Source organism: Zosterops lateralis (genome assembly GCF_965231275.1).
Source record: "Zosterops lateralis genome assembly, chromosome: 12".
Classification (NCBI taxonomy): Eukaryota; Metazoa; Chordata; class Aves; order Passeriformes; family Zosteropidae; genus Zosterops; species Zosterops lateralis.
The window spans coordinates 12,251,225-12,273,013 of NC_139772.1; the positions used below are offsets into that span (position 1 = coordinate 12,251,225).

A 21,789-nucleotide genomic window follows, 5' to 3' on the forward strand; every position below is an offset into this window, starting at 1 on the left:
TTTCAGAAGAGGCTCAGTTCTGACTCACCCTCTGCCTCATCACGCACACATCTGCCCATTCATAACGAGCCACGTCCGTCTGTCCATCCATCCATCCATCCCACTGCTGATCCCACCTTCCCCTGAATCATACCCCACTTTTAAATACTGAAACAGCAGTCTCCCTGGGGATTTCACACAAAACACTGACCACTAAGAAAGAAACAGCTTTGAACACTTACTCCAAGAAAGAAAGGTGTTAAATTGGGTAAGGCTAACCTCATCATTTCATCTTCTCCTAGCATTATCTGTATACACTAGCAAGCAAAAAGAAACGACCCGTACAAAGTGTTCAAATGAGAAACTATGTATTCAACTGTTTCCTTTAGCAGCAACAGCATATAATCATATATACAGTGTCATCAATAAATGCTGCCATCCTGCCACAGAAATGTGGCACGACTCCTCTGAAATGTAAAGTTGCATCAGTCCCATCCCTGTGTTCCCTCCAAAATACAAAGACTCACTTTCATATCACAGAGAAGGGTCTCTAGCCTGGGTTTCAAAGAAGGGGCAAAGCACGAGAGAGAAAGCAATCTATAAAATGGAAAAAAAAAAAAAAAAAAAAAAAAAAAAGCTTTTCTAAAACTTGGCAACAGAAGTTATACAATGAAATCCTCAACTAACTGGGGAACAAAAGAGAATAGTAACTTCCTTAGTGTAACAACTGAAGTTACAGCAAAAGCTGATAACTTCATGCAAGGCTTCACACTACTCTTTCATCTATTGATCATTAGTGTAAAATAAACTAATGACAAGCAACCAAGTCATGAACAGAGTTTACAGCATTTATCTGACTTCCTAAGTTTAACTCTATACACTAACCTTGTAACATAATTTAAACTGGAATGAAGCATAAATAGAAACAGCTGAAAAGAACCTCATTTAGAAAGTGACTATGAGTGAAATAAAGACTTTTTAGTGCTTTTAATTTGGATCAATCCTTCTGTCTCATTCCTCAAAACACAGTATTCTTTCTTCAAACACACAAAGAAAACATCTTCTATTTTAAAAGCCACATCTTGGAATTTCTTCTTCCATTATATAAGAATGAGGTCTTGTTAAAATTCAAACCTTACACTCTTCTGCAAAAATGTATGGGAATTGATAGCTTCTGACCAAACAAGAGCCTTTCTTAAACACTTGTGCATAGATGACCCAATTGTGGCTTTGAAGATGAATACACCTTCAAGTTCTTTAAGGGTGGCACCCATGGCACAGCTGTACCACACCACCACCAAGAGGCCCCCACTGTTTCCTGAGCAGCTGCACAGGTGAGAATCCTGGACAGCACTGGCCAGGGCAAGAGCACAGCCCAGGGACACCTCCTTGGGCCCAGCACCACCATTTCTCTGCCTGGGACCTGTTCCTCCAGCTCTGCTTCCTTGTGATCACACAAAGACATTTCACTTGCAGCTGAGGAAAGAAAGCACTCCAATCCACAACTAGGAAAACACCTCAGAACATACTACGGTTTTCAACTGCATAGCAAAACCTGATGGTCAGATATTATTATTTTGTTCAGTTTTAAAATCTGCTTACGTGCATCACCAGGTTTTACTACAAATATCAGTAAACACTGAGATGCAATATAATCCATTTTTACAATTCTATGTAGCAGAAACACCCATGTACAGACTCATTTCGAAAATATCTTTGTAATATCAGAGCTGTGACAAAACCTCTTTCAACGTGTTTTGTGTATTACTGAAATACTACAGTGATGGGGTTTGGTTTCTAAAACATCAAAAAAAGGAATAGCTGAAGAATTTTCCTAACCTTACTGAAGAGCCAGAATTTAAAAGTCCCTTGTAGAAAACCTGGTATTTTTATGGTTTTTTGGTTGGTTGCATTTGTTAGGTTTTTTTCTGCATAGCTAGCTCGACTATGTAATCATGACTCCTTTTCAAAAGCAGATCAATGCTCCATTAAATTATGCAGATTGCTATTTCACTTAACTAAAAACCAAGTCTATAACTAAGAACAGATATGAAGCAGTAAGGATGTCAGAACAAATGTGATTAAAATCTGTGGAGCATTTTATTCCTGGATTAAGATCACTGGTCAGTACTTATGTTCAGAAGCTCACACAGAAAAATACTAAAATGCTCCTGCATAGAAATTATACTCATCATCTAATAACCAAGTCTCCAGATACAGTTCATCATTCCAAAATACTGCAATTTCTAGACTAAGCAGAAAACATGAACCAGACTTGACCAAAACCACCAAAAAACCCCCAATACAAAGAAAAAAGTAGACGGCTTCCAGTTTTCACATTGTCACTACAGAAGGGACTAATTCCTCCCAAAGAGAAATGCATCTCATGCTCAGGCTCACTCCATTTGCCTTCAAAAGACAAAACCAACCACAGAGCTAGAACTGAAAATCAACAAAAATGCAAGGAGCATAACAAGAAAAATCTGAAAGGCAAATATATGCTGGGGTTTTCCCCTGTGAAACTTTACAGGGTCTTTATCAGCCTATCTTTACACTAGATTCTACATGAGAAAGATGGCTGGATTTTAAACCTGTGCTCCCTCTTAAAGGAGAGGGCATGCATTTAAAAAAGACCCGTTTTTTTCTTTTGCAACAATTAAAAAGAATAATGCTTTTGCAGCAAAATATTGCCAGGAGACTGCTGCTGGTTTTGCTGCTCCAAATACACATGAATGCTTCTGCTCACAAACCCAGTAACTAACAGACACACAGTTTTCTGCCAGTTTGACAGAATATTTTCCAGACAAATTTCAAAATTGGTTGTGAAATTTGTTCTTTTCAAGCTTTCAGAAAATCACATAGCAAAAAAGCAGTTACAACTTGCAACTGCAACAGAGGATTAGAAAAAGAGGTTTATCTAAAACACATCACTTGCACACCATGCTACCTGGGTGCAAAGAAACAGCTACTAATCCTCTACTTTTGGACTGAAAATTCAAGTCATATAATGCAAATATACTCAACTATACAAAAAAGAAAGTACGTGATTTTGACGACATGGGCAAGCAAATAATATAAACTTCCAGGAACTGACCCAAGCAAGAGAAGGGCAAGAAAAACTGCTTCTTTTACCCTTTGGCTTTCATTGCCTTCTTGAGCACTCCAACAGCCTCACCCTCTCCCTTAAGCAGGATTCAAGTCTGGAAAAACTGTCTGAACATTTCCTCAACAAGTAGTGCAGCATCAAGGCTTAAAATAATGAGTAGTATTTTGTCTTTTGTATACTATAACAGCTATCCAGCTTTCATCATTCAATAAAATTTCATAGCGTCATAATTATTCTGTACAAAACTACCAGCTTCTGCAGAGAACATCCTTAGCAATGACTGGAAATTTTCTTTAACAGAGTAACATAAAACTTGCAATTATGCAAGCTAATGAGCTCATTTTGTTACTTGTGCTTTGGACAATAAAGCTTCAAGAACCATTTCAGTAACTTTCAGAAAAATGACAGTCTCTTGAAGCAAATGTTTCATCATCTTATTGAATTTTTCTCATTTTTAATATGAATTATTAAGTGATTTTCAGGAAGAAGCAGACATTCTCAACAATGACTCTCTTACTTTTCTCATTCATTTATAAGAAGAGCAGAGAAGCATAATATTAGCAACTTTGCTTAGTAAGTGGAGACTGATATGCAAACAAGAGAATTCAACAATCCAAGTGTCTGGATTTCTTCCAGCATCTCTGCTGCAGAGATCTCAAGTACTGCTTTCATCCACACAGCACTCATCTGTCCTTATATATAGCTGCAAAATTTAGCTCACTAACTCCGATTTTGTTCCTCTTCTGGGAAACTTTAGGGTGATAACATGGGTATATTTGAAATCTTGTCTATACTACTCTAATGAGTGCCTTTTAGCCACTGGAAAGAGTTCAAGGTAGTATGACTGAATAACTGCTTCTAGAATACATAATAAAAGCTAAGCAGAAACAGGTTTACTGACAGCAGACCTTAAGTACTTCCACAGCCGTGCTGCAAGTTCCCCAGCATTGTTTAAAATGGCATCATCACTGCCTGCACTGTAGCACAGGGATGAGGCTGTGGGCAGTCACAAAAGGATCTGGAGGATGAGAGGTGAAAGGATTCCAGGGAAAGGCTGTGGATCCTGTCACATGAGAGGTGCCAGGGGTGACTCACACTCCAGTGGCCGAGGGCACCTGGTGATAAATCACTCTGCACCAACAACTGTCCAAACCCAGCCAGGGGCTGCCTGCCAGGACAACGTGTCCAGTCTACGTCCTCTAAAGATTTCCCTTCCCAAAATCCAAGTTCCTAACTGTTCACAGTCTATAAACTGTATGCACAGAGAGACATCTCCTAATTGTGAGGTAAATAAGCACAGGTACACTATGACTGTGGCTTCAAACAGAGTTTGGATTAAACAGCTCTCCTCTGTGCAACAGCAGGTCATAATGAAGAACACTTCTAAGTATCTAGACAAAAAAAGAGAAAAAGTTTTGCTCTCCTCTAAAGCCAAGGGGTTTAGTTAGGAGCACAAACAAAGGATGTTGCTGGGAAAAAGAAAAAAGATTAGAAAGAAAAAGAAACCAACAAGTCTCTGCCAGCTAAAAGACTCTTAAGCACAAACACAACAATAAATTCTAGAATCACAAGCATCTATCGAAAACCAGTATTTTACTCAAACCATGTAGATGACCCTGGATGAAAACTGATCAAAGAGATCATCCAGAAAGTGGATTCTTCTCATCCACTGAGCCTTTACAAGACTCCCACCAAGCAACTCCAAGGGAAAAAAAAAATAAAAATCAAGCTGTTTAGCCAGGCTGAGTACAAACTAGATACACCACCAAACCCATTTGTCTGCTGTGAGAATAACCACACTCTGACCTCCTTATTTAGAGCTCACACAAAAGTCTGAGAAAGATCACAGGCAACAACAGTGATGTGGGTTTCATCAGGACACCACTTCCCTTGGCTGGAAGAGGCAAAAGTACCTCAAAGGCTCTGAGCACACACACAGTCCAGCAGCTGATGTCCCTTCACTGACCACCTGCGGAACCTCACAGAAGAATCTCTCCCAGCTACCACAACGTTTTGGGGTCATCACAACCCCAAAGGTATGAATAAGAGGATAACAATTGCTTAAGGCTGCTCAGGAAAAGTGGAAAGCTGGTTCTATTGAGTGTCACTTGAATAGGTGTTGTATTTTAATAAAAACTATTTCTCATTACACTTCTGTTTCTGCTGTAACACCTGCAGCATAACAAAGATTTGCTTTCTTTTAACATTCATTCGAACAGTTAACACCAACTTAGAGCAAAATAAAATCTAGTTATAACAAAAAACTGTGCAAGTAGAAACTCAGCATCTTTAGAAGAAAACTGAAAATCTTTAGTTATGGCTAGAACAAAGTCAGTGGTTAATGAGCAGAAATCCTAGCTATATCATATGTGGCACAGCAGGCACTCTGAATCAATTTAAATCATGTCTGATGTGCTTTCCTCCAAAGCTGCAGAGTTCACAGTGTATTAGAGCAAAATAAACCCGTGTGGAAGACTCTGGTTTACGAGCAGCTGCCACCAAAGAACAGACAGGAAGTAAAGCTGCATTAGAATGAGATGGAGAATTGTATTATAAAGGGGAGGGGAAGTAAAACAACTTCACAGACTTCATCAGGGACTGGTATTTAAACAGTAGAAAAGAATATCTGAGAACTAACATCTTTGAAAGAAAGAAAGAGTGGAGCTACAGAAACATCTTGAGTAAGAAATGAAAACTAGGGACATTATCTTAGTCTAAGAAGTATACAACATTAATCCTGCAAAGAAAGTTGACCAGACAGTTCTTAACAAAACAAAGAGACTTTGAAAAAGATTAGATTTTAAGAAGCACTGAAGTCCATACACAGCTCAGGCTTAAGTTTGTATGTCACAGTAAAAATTGAAATAAAAATTACAGAACTTCATTAATCACAATAAAACTAGCCTAAGTCATTAATGATACCAGAAAATCAAGGTGAAAATAAAGCTCTCCATTTAATTGCAAGGTTTAATTAACCAGGCAATACATTAGACTACTCCACTGCCTATCTTTCAATTTCTTAACATGTACTCATTTATTCTTTACCAAAAAACCAATTAAAAACCCCTGGACATTAGCTGACAACACAGAGGATCAGAAAGCCTTGGTATGGTTCAGCTCCCCAGAAACAGGACACACACTGCATCTGACACACCCCACACACACACCCACAATCACAATGAAATACAATGTCCTATTATTTTTATGATCTAGGGACCTATTTTTAGTGCTGCTTTTTCTTCTGCTATGACAAACCTGAAAAATTGCTCAAATACACAATTAAATTTGCTGCAGGTCAAAGACAGCACAGAATGTTAAAGCTATCTCAAAAAAAAATGTTAAACTTGAGTTTAAAATGAGTAGAAACATTAAGCATACACAGAGCCATCCAATTCTTGGATTAATGAAGACAGGGTATCCACCAGAGGCCTACCCACCCATTGTGAACATCAGATGCATCAAATTAAAAGGCAAATTAAGCATATAAAAAAAAAAACCCTCAGTTAAGAAATACCAGATTGAAAAACCTCAAGCCTATGAAGTATGTATTTGCAGAATCCTAACTTTCACAGAAGTGTTGCTCTTTCTAAAATTCAATCATTTAAGCAGTATCCAGCAGATACTGCCTTGGTAGCTTTGTCGATCTGTGTACAAAACTGCTTTAGCACAATAGTGACATACTTCAAAGCTAGATAAACTATTTTGGGCCATCACTGTTTAGCCAAACACTGAAGCAGAATTCCAGAATAAAAATATTCTAATGTTGGTAAGTTTATCTACATTCTAGATCTCAAACTAATGCCTAAGATAATTATTAACTGACAGCTTCCCCCATAGCCTTTTTTTATTCATATAATTAAAAACATGCCTTGCTGGCATAAATCCAGTGATGAACAAACACACATTATGCACTGCCTCAAGAATCAAAGCTCATAAAACAATGTTGCACAGAGCTACAAAAATCACATGGTTTTAAGAGACTGCTGAAGCCTGTGAAAGAAATTCTTAATTAAACCAAATGACAAAAATCTATAGAGAACAAAATCTCAGACAGTCCATATGAAACTCTTAACTGTTTCCGTTGATAACATAAAACACTCTCCCGCTCTGCTCATTCCTCTGCTCCAATCATGGGAGTGGCTGACTTTCAGAGAAGTTCAATTCTGTGCAGAGCAAGCCAGCATTCGTGTGTGATTTACACAAGTAAGGGCTGATTACAACAGTGAATTTGTGATTTGTTCATACCAGAGCCTAACATTATTCCCATTTATCTGTTTGTCCACCTCTAGCCTCATTCAGAGGAATTCTTCTAAACATTTCAGAGAAGCAGTCTAGAATTTACTGTAAACACACATAAAAGAAGGAGTGGCATTCATTAATGAGGCTCATGTTCTATTTTAATACACAGCATACCTACCATGCTCTTACATGATTAAGACAACACAAGAAAATGGATGAAGTAGTTCAGTACTTTAAGAATTCATTCGGAGAAAACAAAGTTAAAAAAAAATCACAGGAGTAAATAAAATTAGTTTTGAACTGGCAAGAAGAGAGACTTCAGTCTTCTTACACATTACAAGAAAAATTCCTCATTCAATTGTGAGCCAGAATCAATATTTTTCAGTAAGAGCCAGATTCAATTCAGTTTCCTTAGCAAAGCAGTCAGTACCCAGACAGCCAACTTCACTTCTCCCCCAATTTGTCAAACTTCTGCAAGCCTCACAGGACTAAATGGAAAACAATTTTTTTCTAAAAAAACTCATTAACTTGAATTCCACATACCATAACTGCCCTCAGGAATTTTTTTTTTTCTTCCAATCAAGTTTTCCCACTATAGGAAATATTTATCTTCCACCTAGCAGCATTTAAAAGACCCAATATGCCATTAAACCTGAATATGCTTCAAGTATTTCCTCCAGCCTGGTAGGTATGGTAGCATTAGCTGTTTCTTGTTACAAGGGTAGGTAAAAAAATTTAGGCAAAAGAGAAGATTTTGCAGTCCATTGAAAGTTTTTTTAAAATAATAAAAAAAAATACACAAAATTTAGCCTGAAATGGAAAAACTATGAGAGCTTAAGTGCTGGTCTAAACCCACTGAGTTCTGAAGAAAGTCTCCTATTCAATTCAGTGATCTTTGGATCAGTCCCAAAGCACCTATGGGAGCACAGATAAGAGACAGCATCTGTATTTTAAAGGTATGTTTTTCCTGTAAAACAAAACCAGCTGTAGGTGATTTCAGTAACTTTATTCTGATGAGACTAAGCAAGGTTTCTGACTTTAAATCTAATACAGCTTCACAGTAACCATCACTGTCACTAGGGAATTTGAGCTTTCAATATCAGTCTATGGGACAACCACCTCAGAAAAGAGAGACTCAGAAATCAATTCTGAAAGCGATGCTACTTCTGTATTATAGTTAATGGTGAAACTGAGAAAAAGCTTCATTCCACTTAGAGCACACTGACTGCTTGCTGTACCAACTGGCAGCCAAAGACACAACGAAATAACCTGTTAAAAGTGCAAATTTTCATTAGTCTGTCACAATTCATTGGCCAAAGTCTAATTTCTGAACTACTTTAGGAGCACCCACACAACACCAAATTTAGACTGTTCCCCAAAATTTTATCACAGCATGACAGCAGAAATAGTTTTCTTCTTCAAAATAACACAAAGCCACCAGCGCTGCCCACGTTTTCCAATTCTCCCATTTCCCTAAACATCAGCATGCTTTAAAACAAAGCATTATTTTATCTCACCAGCTTTCACTTGTACTCACATCACCACCTACCAGCACGGAGACGTGAGATGTTACAAATCTCACATCATACACACAGTCCATACCAGTAAGACCATAAGGACAACAACAACAACAAAAATTCTTTCAGTTTCAACAATTTCCTCCTTACCTTTCCTCCTTCTCTTTCAAAGTCGACATATTCCCGGGTCGGTGTCTGTCGCTGCTCCCCCTGCCAGCTGGCCGGAAAAAACTGGAGAGACAGATTGGTTCCTGTGGCCACAAAAGCCTTTTAGAAAAATCAATACAAACAGGATCAGGGAGCAAGACATTACATAAATTATGCAGGCAGTCATTTATTTTTACATCAGTTTATGTCTTAAGCCAGGCAGCATAGAGAATACTTAAAGTCAAAAACATGCACTCATCATTTTTCTTAAGTATTAAGTTACAAACATCTGATTCCATTTTGACAACATTTGCCATTGGCTGCTTCGGATATAAAATACAACATGGAATCAATACTTCTTTCAAATCAGTTTTGCTGACATTAGAATCTGTCCTTTCAGTTCTGTCTGGATACCCTGCACCAACTTAGTACCTGCAACATTAAAAACTGCCCATGCTTTTCAAGGCGGTTGCATACGCTAAAAGAAGTAATGCTGAAGGAAAATTAACTCCTTAGACTCGTTACTAAGGACAACTTTTTTCAATATAAAAGGATTTGTTTACTTTCACAATCTACTTATGCCTAGACAGACACTTAACTGAAGCATAAATATTCCTATTTTACCATCCACTGGCATGCAGCATCAATACACAGCTCAATCAAGCTTCACATGAGGACAAAGTCCTCATGCCACATTAGACACCAGTGACACCCAGAGCAGCAGATGCTGTGTCAGGGAGAAAAAGCAACTGTAGGAATTCTTCTCAGCTGCAGCTCTTTGTGAAATCATTAAAGAGTCTGGTTTAAACCCATTAGAAAAAGCATGCTTTGCTTTCAAGCAAACAAATTTCTACAACTTCAAATGAAGATGGGACTCAGTTTTCTTTAGAAACTCCCTGTATTTGCCTGCATATCTTAACTCCAAGCCATGATGAGTACAGCACTTCCTAGACACGAAATAAAAAAATTATTTTTGCAAGCACAAGTCAGATTCACGGTATTTTACTCTTCTTGGTACAGGTGGGCATGTTTGTCCTGTGAGCATGTGAATACTCACACAGACTCACAGCATATCATTCCTATCACAATCCCAGGGTTAAACGTAATTTTTTGCAATCATATGGCTGTATTTATTACCACGATGACTTAGATTTAAATGGTTATTAATCTAGAATATAGTTTTCCTTAAAAGCTATACAACTACTACTTTAACAGTTGGAATTTCCTGACAAGCAGATTTCTTTGAAGCAACCCAGAATTCAGCCACTTCATGGTATGACTGTACTGCTACCTGTGACACTATAGCTACATGTTATTTCAGACAGTTCTAGTCATGGACTGCAAGACTGTCATAGGATTAATACCTCCCATTTTGAAAGTAGAAGTGCTTTGTCTTGGCTCTTCCCCCTCCTCCAAGGGAGACTAATGCTCTGCAATCACTTTTGGTTCCAGGCTATCCTTAAAAACAGATTTTTAAATTTTTGTTGTTGTTTTTGTTTGCTTGTTTTGTCTCCTATAAGCACATTCTCAATGTCAATAAAATTTACAAATCAGTCCTAGTAATGCCAGAAGAATACTGTATTGGTGCATTAGTACTTGTCTGCAAAGACAAACATTTCAATCGATGGAACAGAAGTTGCACCAAGGATACACCTGCACAAACAGGAGGCATCAAGTCTGTCAGAGCTGCAGACCACCACCATCAGGCTCACTGATATTATCCCTTTGCTTTTGCAAGGGATGCTATTTATGTATCAACAAAAAAATCTCCAAATACTTGTGACTCTGAGTCCTCCCCACTTAGTCTGCTCAAGAACTGTTTTCCTACCTCCGAGCATCTTTAGTAAATATGTGTTTTATACTCCTTAATTTATACATTTAAAATATCAAGGAGTGAGAACACTGAGAGTAAACCAGCTAACCACTGAAGCCCTACAGACCAGTCCAGTTCTTGTACTGGGTCAAAAGGACTGTACTTGCTTTCTGGGAAACCCAGCAAGACAGTGAAGTGCCCATGCCTTCCTGCTTCCACCCTCAATGCATGCTAGAGGGCAATGAAAAACAGGGGAAAAATATCAGAGAAAAGAAGAAGATAAAAGTACACAAATTCCACATCCTCAGAATCATTTAAACCCTAAAAAGCTATGTAGGTATTTGTTCTCTGGATTTGTGAAGCCTGTTCCCTCCCTTTGAAGGGACAAAACCATACAGGTATAGCACCCATAGGCTTCTCAAATCAAACCATAGGTCAATACTAAAAAACTCGACAACAGTCCTGCTAATAACCACACAAGACTACATGGAAGCCATTAGTTTCCATCAAAGAACAAACAAATTAAATTAAAAAATAATAATGATTAAAAAAAAAAAAATCAGACCACTAGTTTGGTCTTAAACTTGAAAGTAAGAAACTCTAGTTTTGTCTGCAGAGCCTTTTATAGCCCAGTCTGAAAAGCTATCAGACATTTATGTTGCAAATTTTGTGAAAAGTTTATCAGGTAGTACAAGGGCGACCTGACCTACACACAGACAACATAAATACAAGTACTTTCCAAAGCAAACCAAACACTTGAGATTATTTAAGTTATCTAAGCATTACCAGTAAATGTGAAATCTTACTTAATACACTTCACAGTTACTTCTCCGTAATATTGGTAATTATTTCCTATATTTCAAGAGCTATTTGACACACATAACCAACAACCTACTGCCAGTTCTACATTCAGTCTCTGAGCTGTTCTCTGGGTTTTTTTTTTCCTGCTTCAAAATATGTAAGGTCATTTGGAAAGGCTCCCTTTGGAGATAAAAGAATAAATCCTTGATGTCTGGAAAAACATTCAAGACTTAAAAAAAAAAAAAAAAAGTAAAATTACTAGCTCTTTTTAACATCAGTCATTACACACACTACATTTCTAAATAAACCTGACTACTCATGCCCTGTTCACAAAACAAAACCAGATGTTTCAGATGAAGAAATATAGAGCCTGTTTTATAATTAAGTAGAGTGAAAATATGTAGAACATGCATCACTGGTAGCTTCCAAGGGATGAAGTTCTGGCAAAAAAAGGCAGCAGCAGGCCCAGAAGGTGAAACTAGAGCCATTTCCCATTTATATAAATAACTGCATAGGCTGCATTAGAAAGCTAGTTATAAGCTGCACAGCCTTTTTTTTTTTTTTCTTAGGGAGGGATTCAGGTATACTATGCACTTTCACCCGTACAGGAACTTCCAGTGCTAGCAAACTATGTCTTCCTAACCTACCCATTGTTTCCCTGGTGTTTTCTTAAAGGAAGCAAACACACACAAAGAAAAATGAATGTAAAAAGGATAGTAAAATTAAGAACCTGTCTACCAGGGGCCTCTTGTAAAATAATACTACAGGTTCTAAAACAAGAGATAACAAGATAAGATCCAGCTAAAATGAAGTTATTCAGTAAAAAGTAACCGTGTTCTTGAGTGTGCATCCTTTTACTGACAAACACAAATGAACAAGACCAGTTATAGTAACAGGCGTTCAAAGATTTTTGGGTGCGCACAAGAATAATTTCATTGTGAACTGTCTAGCAGTATGTATACCACATGAAATTAAAGAATGCTCATAAACCAAACTTGGTGGAAGAGGGGTTTATTTTCTATTTTACCTTGTCTTGCACTATACGCTCTAAATGGAAAAGAGGTTACTTCTGCATTTTAATAGTGGAGTTATAAACTTAACAATGCAACAAAATACTAATTCTATAGAAGCAACCTGGAGCAGAAATCAAACCAGGAAACAAGGAGTCAGTTCTTGACTACTCTGAGCCACACTTCATCTCACTTCTTATTTCAGAGGGCGACAGCAGTTTGCAACTAACCTTAATGAATGAGAAAAACGGAGCTGAAGTTGCAAGTTTCCTAAGCCTAATTTTAAAAGCATTTGATTTAGTTCACAAATACATCAAACAGCGTTAGCGCCGTCTGAACGATGTTACTCATTTCTCAAAGCTACTGTTTCCGGAAAGAAGAAAAAAAGAAAAAAAATTAAAAAAAAAAAAAAAAAAAAAAAAAAAAAAAAAGAAAAAGAAAAATAAAAAAAGCGCTAAATATTGAACTCAGCAGCCCGCAGCTGCAGCACGTGCCCGGGGAAGGAGCGCAGCCCGCTCTCTCTCCCTGCCGGGGGTTTTCCTCCCTGCCCTGTCACCGGGGCGCTCCCACAGCCGCTCTCCGCGCTGGGGAGCGAGCCGAGCTGACACCTTCCTTCCAGCGAAAACGCGCTGTTCCTGAGGCAGACAGAAACGCTGCCTGTTCACCAAACCCTCCTTCCCTCGGCGTTGGAAAGGCGGCCGCTGTCATGCCGCTCCTTACGGAAAACTCCTGCACGGTGCGGCCCCGACCGGCCCCGGGCACTGTCCCGGCACGGCGGGCCCCGGGCACTGTCCCGGCACGGCACAGCACAGCACAGCACGGCACGGCACGGCACGGCACGGCACAGCGCTCGCTGCCCCGACGGCTTCCCCAAAACTTTATTTCAGGGGCCGAGCGCGGGCGGGCCCCGGGGGGAGCGCGGCGTCACTTACGATCTCGGAGCGGCCGTCGCGGCAGGCGTTCTGGAAGCGGGCCTGCCTCTCCTCGTGCGGCCGGTCCCTGAAGCCGGTGTATTTAATCTGCGGGGAACAGGGCGGCAATCAGGAGGGGCCAATCCCGGCGATAAGGGGGCAGCGGAGCGCACTGACTGCGCCTCTCCCCGCCGCCGGCCCGGCTCCCGCCGCAGCCCCAGGGAGGTGGCGGGGCTGCCCCGGCCCCTCCGCGGCCCGCGGAAACTTTCCCTGCGGAGGGAGGAGGGAGGGAGAGAAGGGGGAGCCCCGCCGCCACCGCCGCCTCACCTCGCACTCGCGGCTCAGCTTCCTGAAGAACTCCTCGTTCTCGAACTTGCTCCGCTGGTCGGGGACAACCCGCGGCATGGTGGTGGGGCCGCCGCCGCCGGCTGCCCTCCTTCCTTCCCTCCCTCCCTCCCGCCCGCCCCGCGCTGTCCCAGCCCCAGCGCTCGCCTCGCCCTTTGTTAGCCCCCGCCGGCGGCGCCCCCCCTGCCCTCCTCCCGTCCCTCCTCCTCCCGCGGCGCACGCAGAGCAGCCGCAGCCGCCGCCGGAGCTCGATGCTGCCGCTGCCGCCGCCGCCCGCTCCCGCCCCCAGCCCGCTCCCTCCCTCCCCTCCGACTTCCTCCCGGCTCGTAAACTCGGCCCGAACAGCCGCGCCATTCACAACTCCGCCGCCGCCGCCGCGCATGCGCCGCGCCGGGCGGGAAGCGGGCGCGGGGTGACTCAGAGCCCCCTCCGCGCCCCTCGGCCGGGGCCGGCTCGCCCTCAGCGGGGCCGCTCCGCTCGCTGCCCCCGCCACCGCTCCCCCGGCACCGCGGCTCGGCGCTTTCCGCCGCCTCGCTGCCAGGGGAGCAGCCCCAGCCTTGCGGCGGGCGAGGAGCGGTCGCCCCAGCCTTGCCCCGGTGGCGATGGGGAGCGCTCCCCTCACGGCGCGGAGCCCGCACCTGCCCCGCCGGCCCGTCCGGGTGGGGAGCGGGCAGTGGCCGCGCCGCCTCGGGGGTGGCGGTGGGGATGGGGCAGGTGGGAAGGGACAGCGCTGGGGGACTCGCACGTCCTCGCCTGGCTCCCTCCTCCAGGGCAGCGGGAAGGCTGGAGAGCCCAAGGGTGGTCCCAGAGCAGGAGCCGGCCGCTGTCTGGCCGCTGTGTGGCCGCCGCTGCAAACAGCCGCGGGGCAGCCCTCAGTCAGTGCCCCCGCCTGCCCGGCCGCGCTGACCCGGGCCGGGGCCTGCTCCCGAGGGGAGCCCGAGCGCCCGTCACCACCTCAGGATGTGGCTCGGTGGCTTTGAAGTCGTGGTGTCAGTCTAGAGCAAAACCAAAAGGCAGCACTTGGCTGCACCAGAAGCTTGACTGCTTCTTCATTGCATCTACAACTTCCTCATGAAGGGAGGTGGAGGGGCAAGCACCTATCTCTGGTCTCTGGCAATTGATGACAGGACCCAAGTAATGGCCTGAAGTTGTTTCAGGGGAGGTGTAAATTGGATATCAGAAAAAGGTTCTTCACCCAGAGGGTGATTGGGCACTGGAAAAGGCTGCCCGGGAAAGTGATCACAGCACCAATTGACAGAGTTCAAGAAACATTTGGACAATGTTCCCAGGCACACAGTGTGTGTCTTGGGGATATCCTGTGCAGTTGTAAGAGTTGATTCTATGTTCCTTGTGGGCTCCTTCCAACTCAATGTTCTGGGTTGGTTTTTTTTCCTACAACTACTCCCCCAGGTTTCTAGCAGCTCTGGAGCATCATAAGGATGGCAGCATAAGCCAAAAAGAATCTTACGATACCTATTGCCAACATTAAAATATTAGAGCATATTAGATCTTTTAATAAAGAAGTGAGGTTTTCTAATCTCTCAGTATTACAATCTTAACTTTACACATAGTCATGCAAATCAAAGCCAGCAGTGCTAAGGTTAGCCAGAAGACATAATTTGAATCAAGTATGAGCAAAATAATAAAAAAATTAGTGAAGTAACTGTAACCCTTAACTGATTGTATACAGACTTCACAGAAAAAAAAAACAACAACTTTAGACTTTTTTTTCTAAATGTAGAAAATATGCTATGAGAAACTTAATACATTTCTGATCAATAGGAAAACTGAAGATAACTGTTTAAGCTGTATCTTCTGATTTTTGATATGCTACTGTATTGCAGACGTAAAGGTAAATTCAGAAGTAAAAAGCTTTAAAATAACTGGTTTTAAAGGGTTTTTCAGCCTGGAAAGAAAATACACTGAGCTTGAAAACATAAAATATTGTGTATTGTCTTGATTCATTTAGATTAATATCCACCCTTAAGTGAAATTTTCGTGAATGTCAGCCACATTTAAAAGGTCCCAAAATAAGACATTTTAAAAAAAATCCATATCACTATTCATCTTACAGCAAGATCAATACCAGGAGCGTAGGCCTGCAGGAGAGCTGCCAAGTTCATAAGGTAGAAATCTGCTCTCTTGACCTCCAATAATCTTTCACTACTTGCTACTACCTCACCCAATTCTACCTCCTCAGCCCCGAAACTGGCTGTGCCTTCTTTCAAACAACAATTTGCAAAAAAAAAAAAAAAAAAAAAAAAAAAAAAAAAAAAAAAAAAAAAAAAAATCACCAAGGTCAAAAGCAAGATGAGTGCTTGTAAAGCCCTAAAATAACAGGAGATGTAATCACCTAGTGAGTTGTGTGTTTTGACCTTGGCATATATTTTTCAAGACTTTGGAAACAATATCAAGTTTGTCTGCTTTTCCCCAAACAGCTCTTTGTTTAACATTTGTCATCCAGCAGTTTTCATCTTTGCAAAGTTTTTATTTTAAATAAGGTGAGTCAATATTATCAGAAAGTCTGTAAGAGATCGGACACTGCCCATGCTTGTTGCCTCAGTTAGTTGATGCAGAAACAGAATTTCAGGAAGGGGTGAGATAGAGCATAGTGGCACAGGATCACATTATTCTTCTGAATTTATCCAGTGTCTCGACACTAAGCTAGCTAAGAGCTTTTGCTCTGAATAATGAACACATTCTTAGCAAAGGGAACCAATTATTTCATATTCATATGAAGAAAACAATTATTTTAGACAAGTTTTGTCATCAAGAAAAGCTATAAAATTGCACCAGTTCTTCCTTTCTCTAGTCCTCTCAGCCCCTAACATTTAACAAGACAATTAGGATCTTAAAGACAGTGAAGTTCTTTTTTTTTCTTTTGTTCCTAACTAGATGGAGGAGAGGCACACAAACTAATAATGTCTTTGCTGCAAGAAAGGCTAGAGCATAATTTGCAGTTATTTACCCTGTTTGGCCAGAGTCGCTGGCCACTAGCCAGACAGTCAACATAGATCAGAGGCAGCTTCGCAGGTGGTAGCTGGGGGACATGAGAGGCAAGACTGAGGTTATCGTGTGAGAGATGGGATACAACCTCATGGGAATTCTGCAGCTCACCAAACTTTTTTTTTTTTTTTTTTTTTTTTTTTTAGCACAACACACCAAAACAAGCTAGAACCTTTTTCCTTGTGCATAACCAAATGCAACTGCTTCCCAAAGGCATCTTGGTGATATCTCCGCAAACCGTTTCAGCGTGGTTCAGGCTGCTCAGGCTCAGCTCAGTCTGCAAAGCCCTGGTTTGTTGATTCACAAGAACTTAGGCTGTTCATCAGTCCTGCGGGTGAGTCACCTTCAGAAAACAGAAATGGTCAAGCTTGTAGGCATGCTGCTTTCTGAGTGAGTTCTCAGAACAGATCCCTTTCCAAAATAAGACCTAACATGTTTACAGTGCATTGATAATTGAGACGGAACACCACTGAAGGATTTACAGATGGAATGTTTTTGAGAAAGGGAGCTTTCTTCAAGTTCCAAGTCCTGTTATGTGCTGTTCTGTCTATAACCCTTCTTTACCACGTCTTTAAAACCTCTGGTTTCCCCTAGGTAGCAGCATTTGATGAACAACTGCATGGCACTGGTGTTATATTGTTCTCTAGACTTCACACATGTGAGACACTAATAAGCCAGACTCCTGTGTATCCATTGATCTATGGCAGCTGCAGTATAATCAAACACCAGCATTATGTATGTACAAGCTACTCTGTGATTATAGATCCATTAATAAACTGTTTGCAAGATATAATTATGCACATTAGGTGTGAAATGCAATCCACTTACGCAAGGTCTGTGCTTATGGGTACTACAAAATGAGGTGGGGGGGAGAAGGGGGAGAAATTGAGCAGATTAATTGACTTCTTTTGCCCAGACTAATTTTCATTTCCCTGCTACTACAACTGATGCTCTCAGCCAGAATATCTTCATGGGAGTCACCCCACCAGTGGGAGCGTATTGCTGATCAGTTCATGGACCCACAGTCATGTGCAGAAATCATCCTGAAATACTGTAGCTCACCCCCAGAACAGCCTTTCATGTTTAGCCTGCATACATCAGCATAAAGATCTATCTTGTCAGAGGATAAATCAGATAATCATCCAAAATAACCCAAATGAAGGATATGGGCAATGAAAAGGACCATGAGCTATCAGAATCAGTTCATGTCTGTGGAAGCACTTTATGCAGAGATGGATGTAGGGATTCCAGAGGCAGCAATGTGCAGCTTTCAGGACTTGGCCAAGTCCAAAGTTGACAGCTAAACATCTTACCTAGCACACAGAGATAAGAGCCATACCACAACAGTTAAACAAAACAATCCAATTTTGCATTATGAGTGGGAAGTTGCCTACCACTTAAAAAACACCAAGCGTGGCAGGTATGAGGGAGGAAACAGCACCTCATGTCTCTTCTCTCTAAACCAGGCTACAAGACAGTTGCAGCTCTTCATTCCAGATCCCAAAGCTGGAGCCTTTTTCCTAGAAGAAGATGCCTGCAGGTGCTACCCGAAATAAAGCATTTGGAGTACTCAGCCAGGAGATAGGAGACCCTTCCCTCACTGAGGCCCAAGTTCCCAGCCTCCACTGTGAGCATCCCAGTCACAATTATTCTCACACTGCAGAAGCTGTATCCACATCTCTGCTTCACTGAGTTACTACCACAGTGCAACAAAATACCACAAAGTCTTCATGGGAAGGCCTACATGAAAAGCCAGTAGTTACAGCCATCCTTTCCTGGCTGTGTGATTTGGACACACTGGGCTGTCTCTGGTTGTAAGCACTGGTAGTTTAACAGTGTGCTTCACATAGGAATAGTCTTTGTTTCAATAACATACATGTGCAGCTTCTCCCTGTATAGCCTGGGACATCCACCTGAATACACCCTTCTGACACCTGACAGCCACTTTTTAATCATAAAAAGGTCACAAATGTGCAAATATGAAAGTGCAGTGTGGTATCAGGTTCAGGAGTCTGGTGTAGCAAAGGTTGCGTCTGATCAATGACCTTGGTACACAACATCTTAATGAACTGAAAATCTGTTTAAATTCTTTCCATTAACCAGGGGAATACAGTTGGGTTGTTTTTTTTCCCCTAATAAAAACAATATGAAATGAAACTTGAGAACATCAGAACAAATTATTCCTCCAAATGATGCAATGAAGCCTGAGTTACACAGTTGTTAGAGAATTAAAACAGATTATCCCAGAAGGCTACTTGATTTTCATACTGGTTATTTGGGACAGTGATGATGATTGCAGTAGGTATACATTTCTATGATTCTGTGCTATCTATACATGTTTTGGCAATGGAACTATGCAGTTTTTATTTTAAACCTCCTTTTTTTCCTCATTTTACCAATTGCAGCACAAACTGTTAAAACAAATTTTATCTGAACTCAGTGTCTCCCTGATCTGGCAAGCAGAAGCCAGGACTGGGTGCCTCTTCCAGCTTTGCCTTTGGCCTTCTAAGTGATGATTTTGGGCATATGGCTTCACCTCTAATGCCCTTATTCGCCCACCTATCAAGTGACTTGAGATCTCCAGATGAAGATCTTGAGATATCTATGTAAAGAGCCAGGCACTGTCATTATCCCAGATGTTGAGCAATGAGGAGAAAGTTTAACTGAGCACAAAATGTGACTCACACAAGCCTAAATACATAAAAGGAAGTGTTTAAAAACTGCCTTTGTGAAAATAGCTCTGAAGATGCTCTTATCAGTACACAGACAGTGCTAATGGCACTCAATTGTATGTTGTTCAGACATAGCTTTTTCTGTGTTATCTAGTGTGTTGCCATCAGCCACACTGTCTCCTTACATTACATTTTATAATCCATTAAAAACTTAAAATCCCAGAATAGTTTGGATTGGAAGGGACCTTTAAAGGCTATCTAGTCTAATCCCTCTGTAACTAGCAGGGAGAGCTTCAACTAGACGAGGTTGCTCAGAGTCCTGGCAAGCCTGACTTTGAATGTTTCTGGGAATTTGGTATCTACCACCTGTCTGGGCAACCTGTGCCAATGCCTTGCCACCCTCACTGTAAAAAATTTCTTCCTTATATCTAATCTAAATCAACCTTCTCTTTGTTTAAAACCATTACCTCTCATCCTATTGCAACAGGCCCTGCTAAAACATTTTTCCCCACCTTTCTTATAAGCTCCCTTTAAGAACTGAAAAGCTGCTATAAGGTTCCCCTGGAGCCTTTTCTTCTTCAGGCTGAACACTCCTAGCTCTCAGCCTGTCTTCATAGGGGAGGTGCTTCAGCCTCTGATCATCTTCACAGTCTTCTCTGAACCATCCCCAACAGGTTGATGTCCTTCCTGTTCTGGGATCCCCTGAGATGAATGTAGTAATCCAGATGGGGTCTCAGAAGAGCAGAGTAAAGGGACAGAATCATCTTCTTCAAAAGCATATGCATGATTTTGTGAGTGGCATGTGATAGTACAGAGAGCCTTTTACAAATGTTAAAAATATTTACCACAATCAGACATAGAAGGGCTGGACAAGATGTGTAATCCTGGAGTTGTTCTGAAAGTGCCTGCAGATTTTCAAATCTCAAGGGCTTCCAGACATGAGAATGGACAATGCAGGCAGTTTCAGTTCCTCAGGCCTAGCACAAGCCAGCTGTACTATTCAGGCAGCTCAGAGTGGATGTGAACCTGCTCACCCAGCACATCTGAAGTTTCCTTCCAAATGAAAGAATCAGGGTGACAATGGTCACAAGCAGAGACCCTATATTAAAGGTAGTCAAAATACTCACATGCTCTAGGAGCCTCCACTGCTTGAATCAATCTGATAAACTAAATGCAACATCATCACTCTGGATTTTTCTTTTTCCCAGTCTTCAGGAGGTCTTGGGCTTTGGTTTTGTTTTGAGTTTTCCCCCCTCCTGTTAGCATACACAGCGCTGTAAGACATTGGTTGACACAAACTAAATTGGTGGCTGATGTGAGAGGGGAGCCGGTTTCCTGCTGTCTGCTCCTTCCTGAGCAGCACAGGGTATGTTAGGATTGAAAGCATGGAAGCAAAGCCCTTGTAGGGATAGCTGTTCATGGGTTTGAGATCATGGGGAAGAAAGCTAAACAGTGACTCAAAGCTCTGTTCTTCTTTCACATGTGAATGTTTATTACTGAGCAATCTGTCCTACAGTCTGTTATACTTTTGATTATACTTAGTGAAACAGCTAGAGGTGATTCAGTCTTGGTACAGATAAAGTCCAAGTGACTTTTCAGATTCTAAAGAGATTATTCTTGTAAGCTTTGAGATATAATTCTTTCCTCTCAGAGATCCAGTGGTGGAAAGAAATTGCATTTGTGAAGATTTTTTCCTTCTCTTTCTAAGGAGTTTTCCTGAAGATACTGCAAGTTAGTCTCCTGCCATTCAGTCATCTTGGTCACTGATATTTATCCACATGCCAAACTTTAAATTTGCCTCATAGAAGGCAGCAAAATGTTGACTTTTAAACCATCAGATTATTCTAAAAATATTGTTCTTACTAAAGGATTAATTTCATTCTCAAGGTGAACATTTCAGAACTGAGCTGAGTTCTGCTGGTTTGTTACCACAAACAGTAACCACATCAAAACCTTATATTTCCATACACCTAACACACTAGGCTGCCACGTCTCATTGTAACAAATGGATTGTTGGCTGTTTTATTGCGCCTTCAGAGAAAACAGTGATCCACTTAGGAGAACCGAGAGACTGGGAGACAAAGTCATGAAACATGTTGTCTAATTAAACATTCAAGGCTAGAAAGAGCTGCCACCATTTACAGATGGATCACCATGGGGTGAAGTCTCTTGCTGAGGCTGATACTGGAAATTAGCAATATTTAAATTTATGTCTCCAACAAAGTCCACAAGGAAATATTCCT

The 21,789-nt window shown here is 41.5% G+C and overlaps 1 protein-coding gene across 2 annotated transcripts in view; it reads right to left on the reverse strand.

Annotated features, from left to right (window-relative positions):
• CBFB (core-binding factor subunit beta) overlaps positions 1–13,965 on the reverse strand; it is a 37,931-nt gene extending 23,966 nt beyond the window's left edge. For both annotated transcript variants that reach the window (XM_083870419.1, XM_083870420.1), the window contains exons 1-3: positions 13,851–13,965; positions 13,545–13,631; positions 8,992–9,108 (exon numbers count right to left, since the gene is read on the reverse strand). In XM_083870419.1, coding sequence (XP_083726545.1) covers positions 8,992–9,108; positions 13,545–13,631; positions 13,851–13,928 — 282 coding nt within the window. In that variant the 5' untranslated portion in view covers positions 13,929–13,965. The remainder of the gene's footprint in view (positions 1–8,991; positions 9,109–13,544; positions 13,632–13,850) is intronic.
• Positions 13,966–21,789: the final 7,824 nt, after the last annotated feature.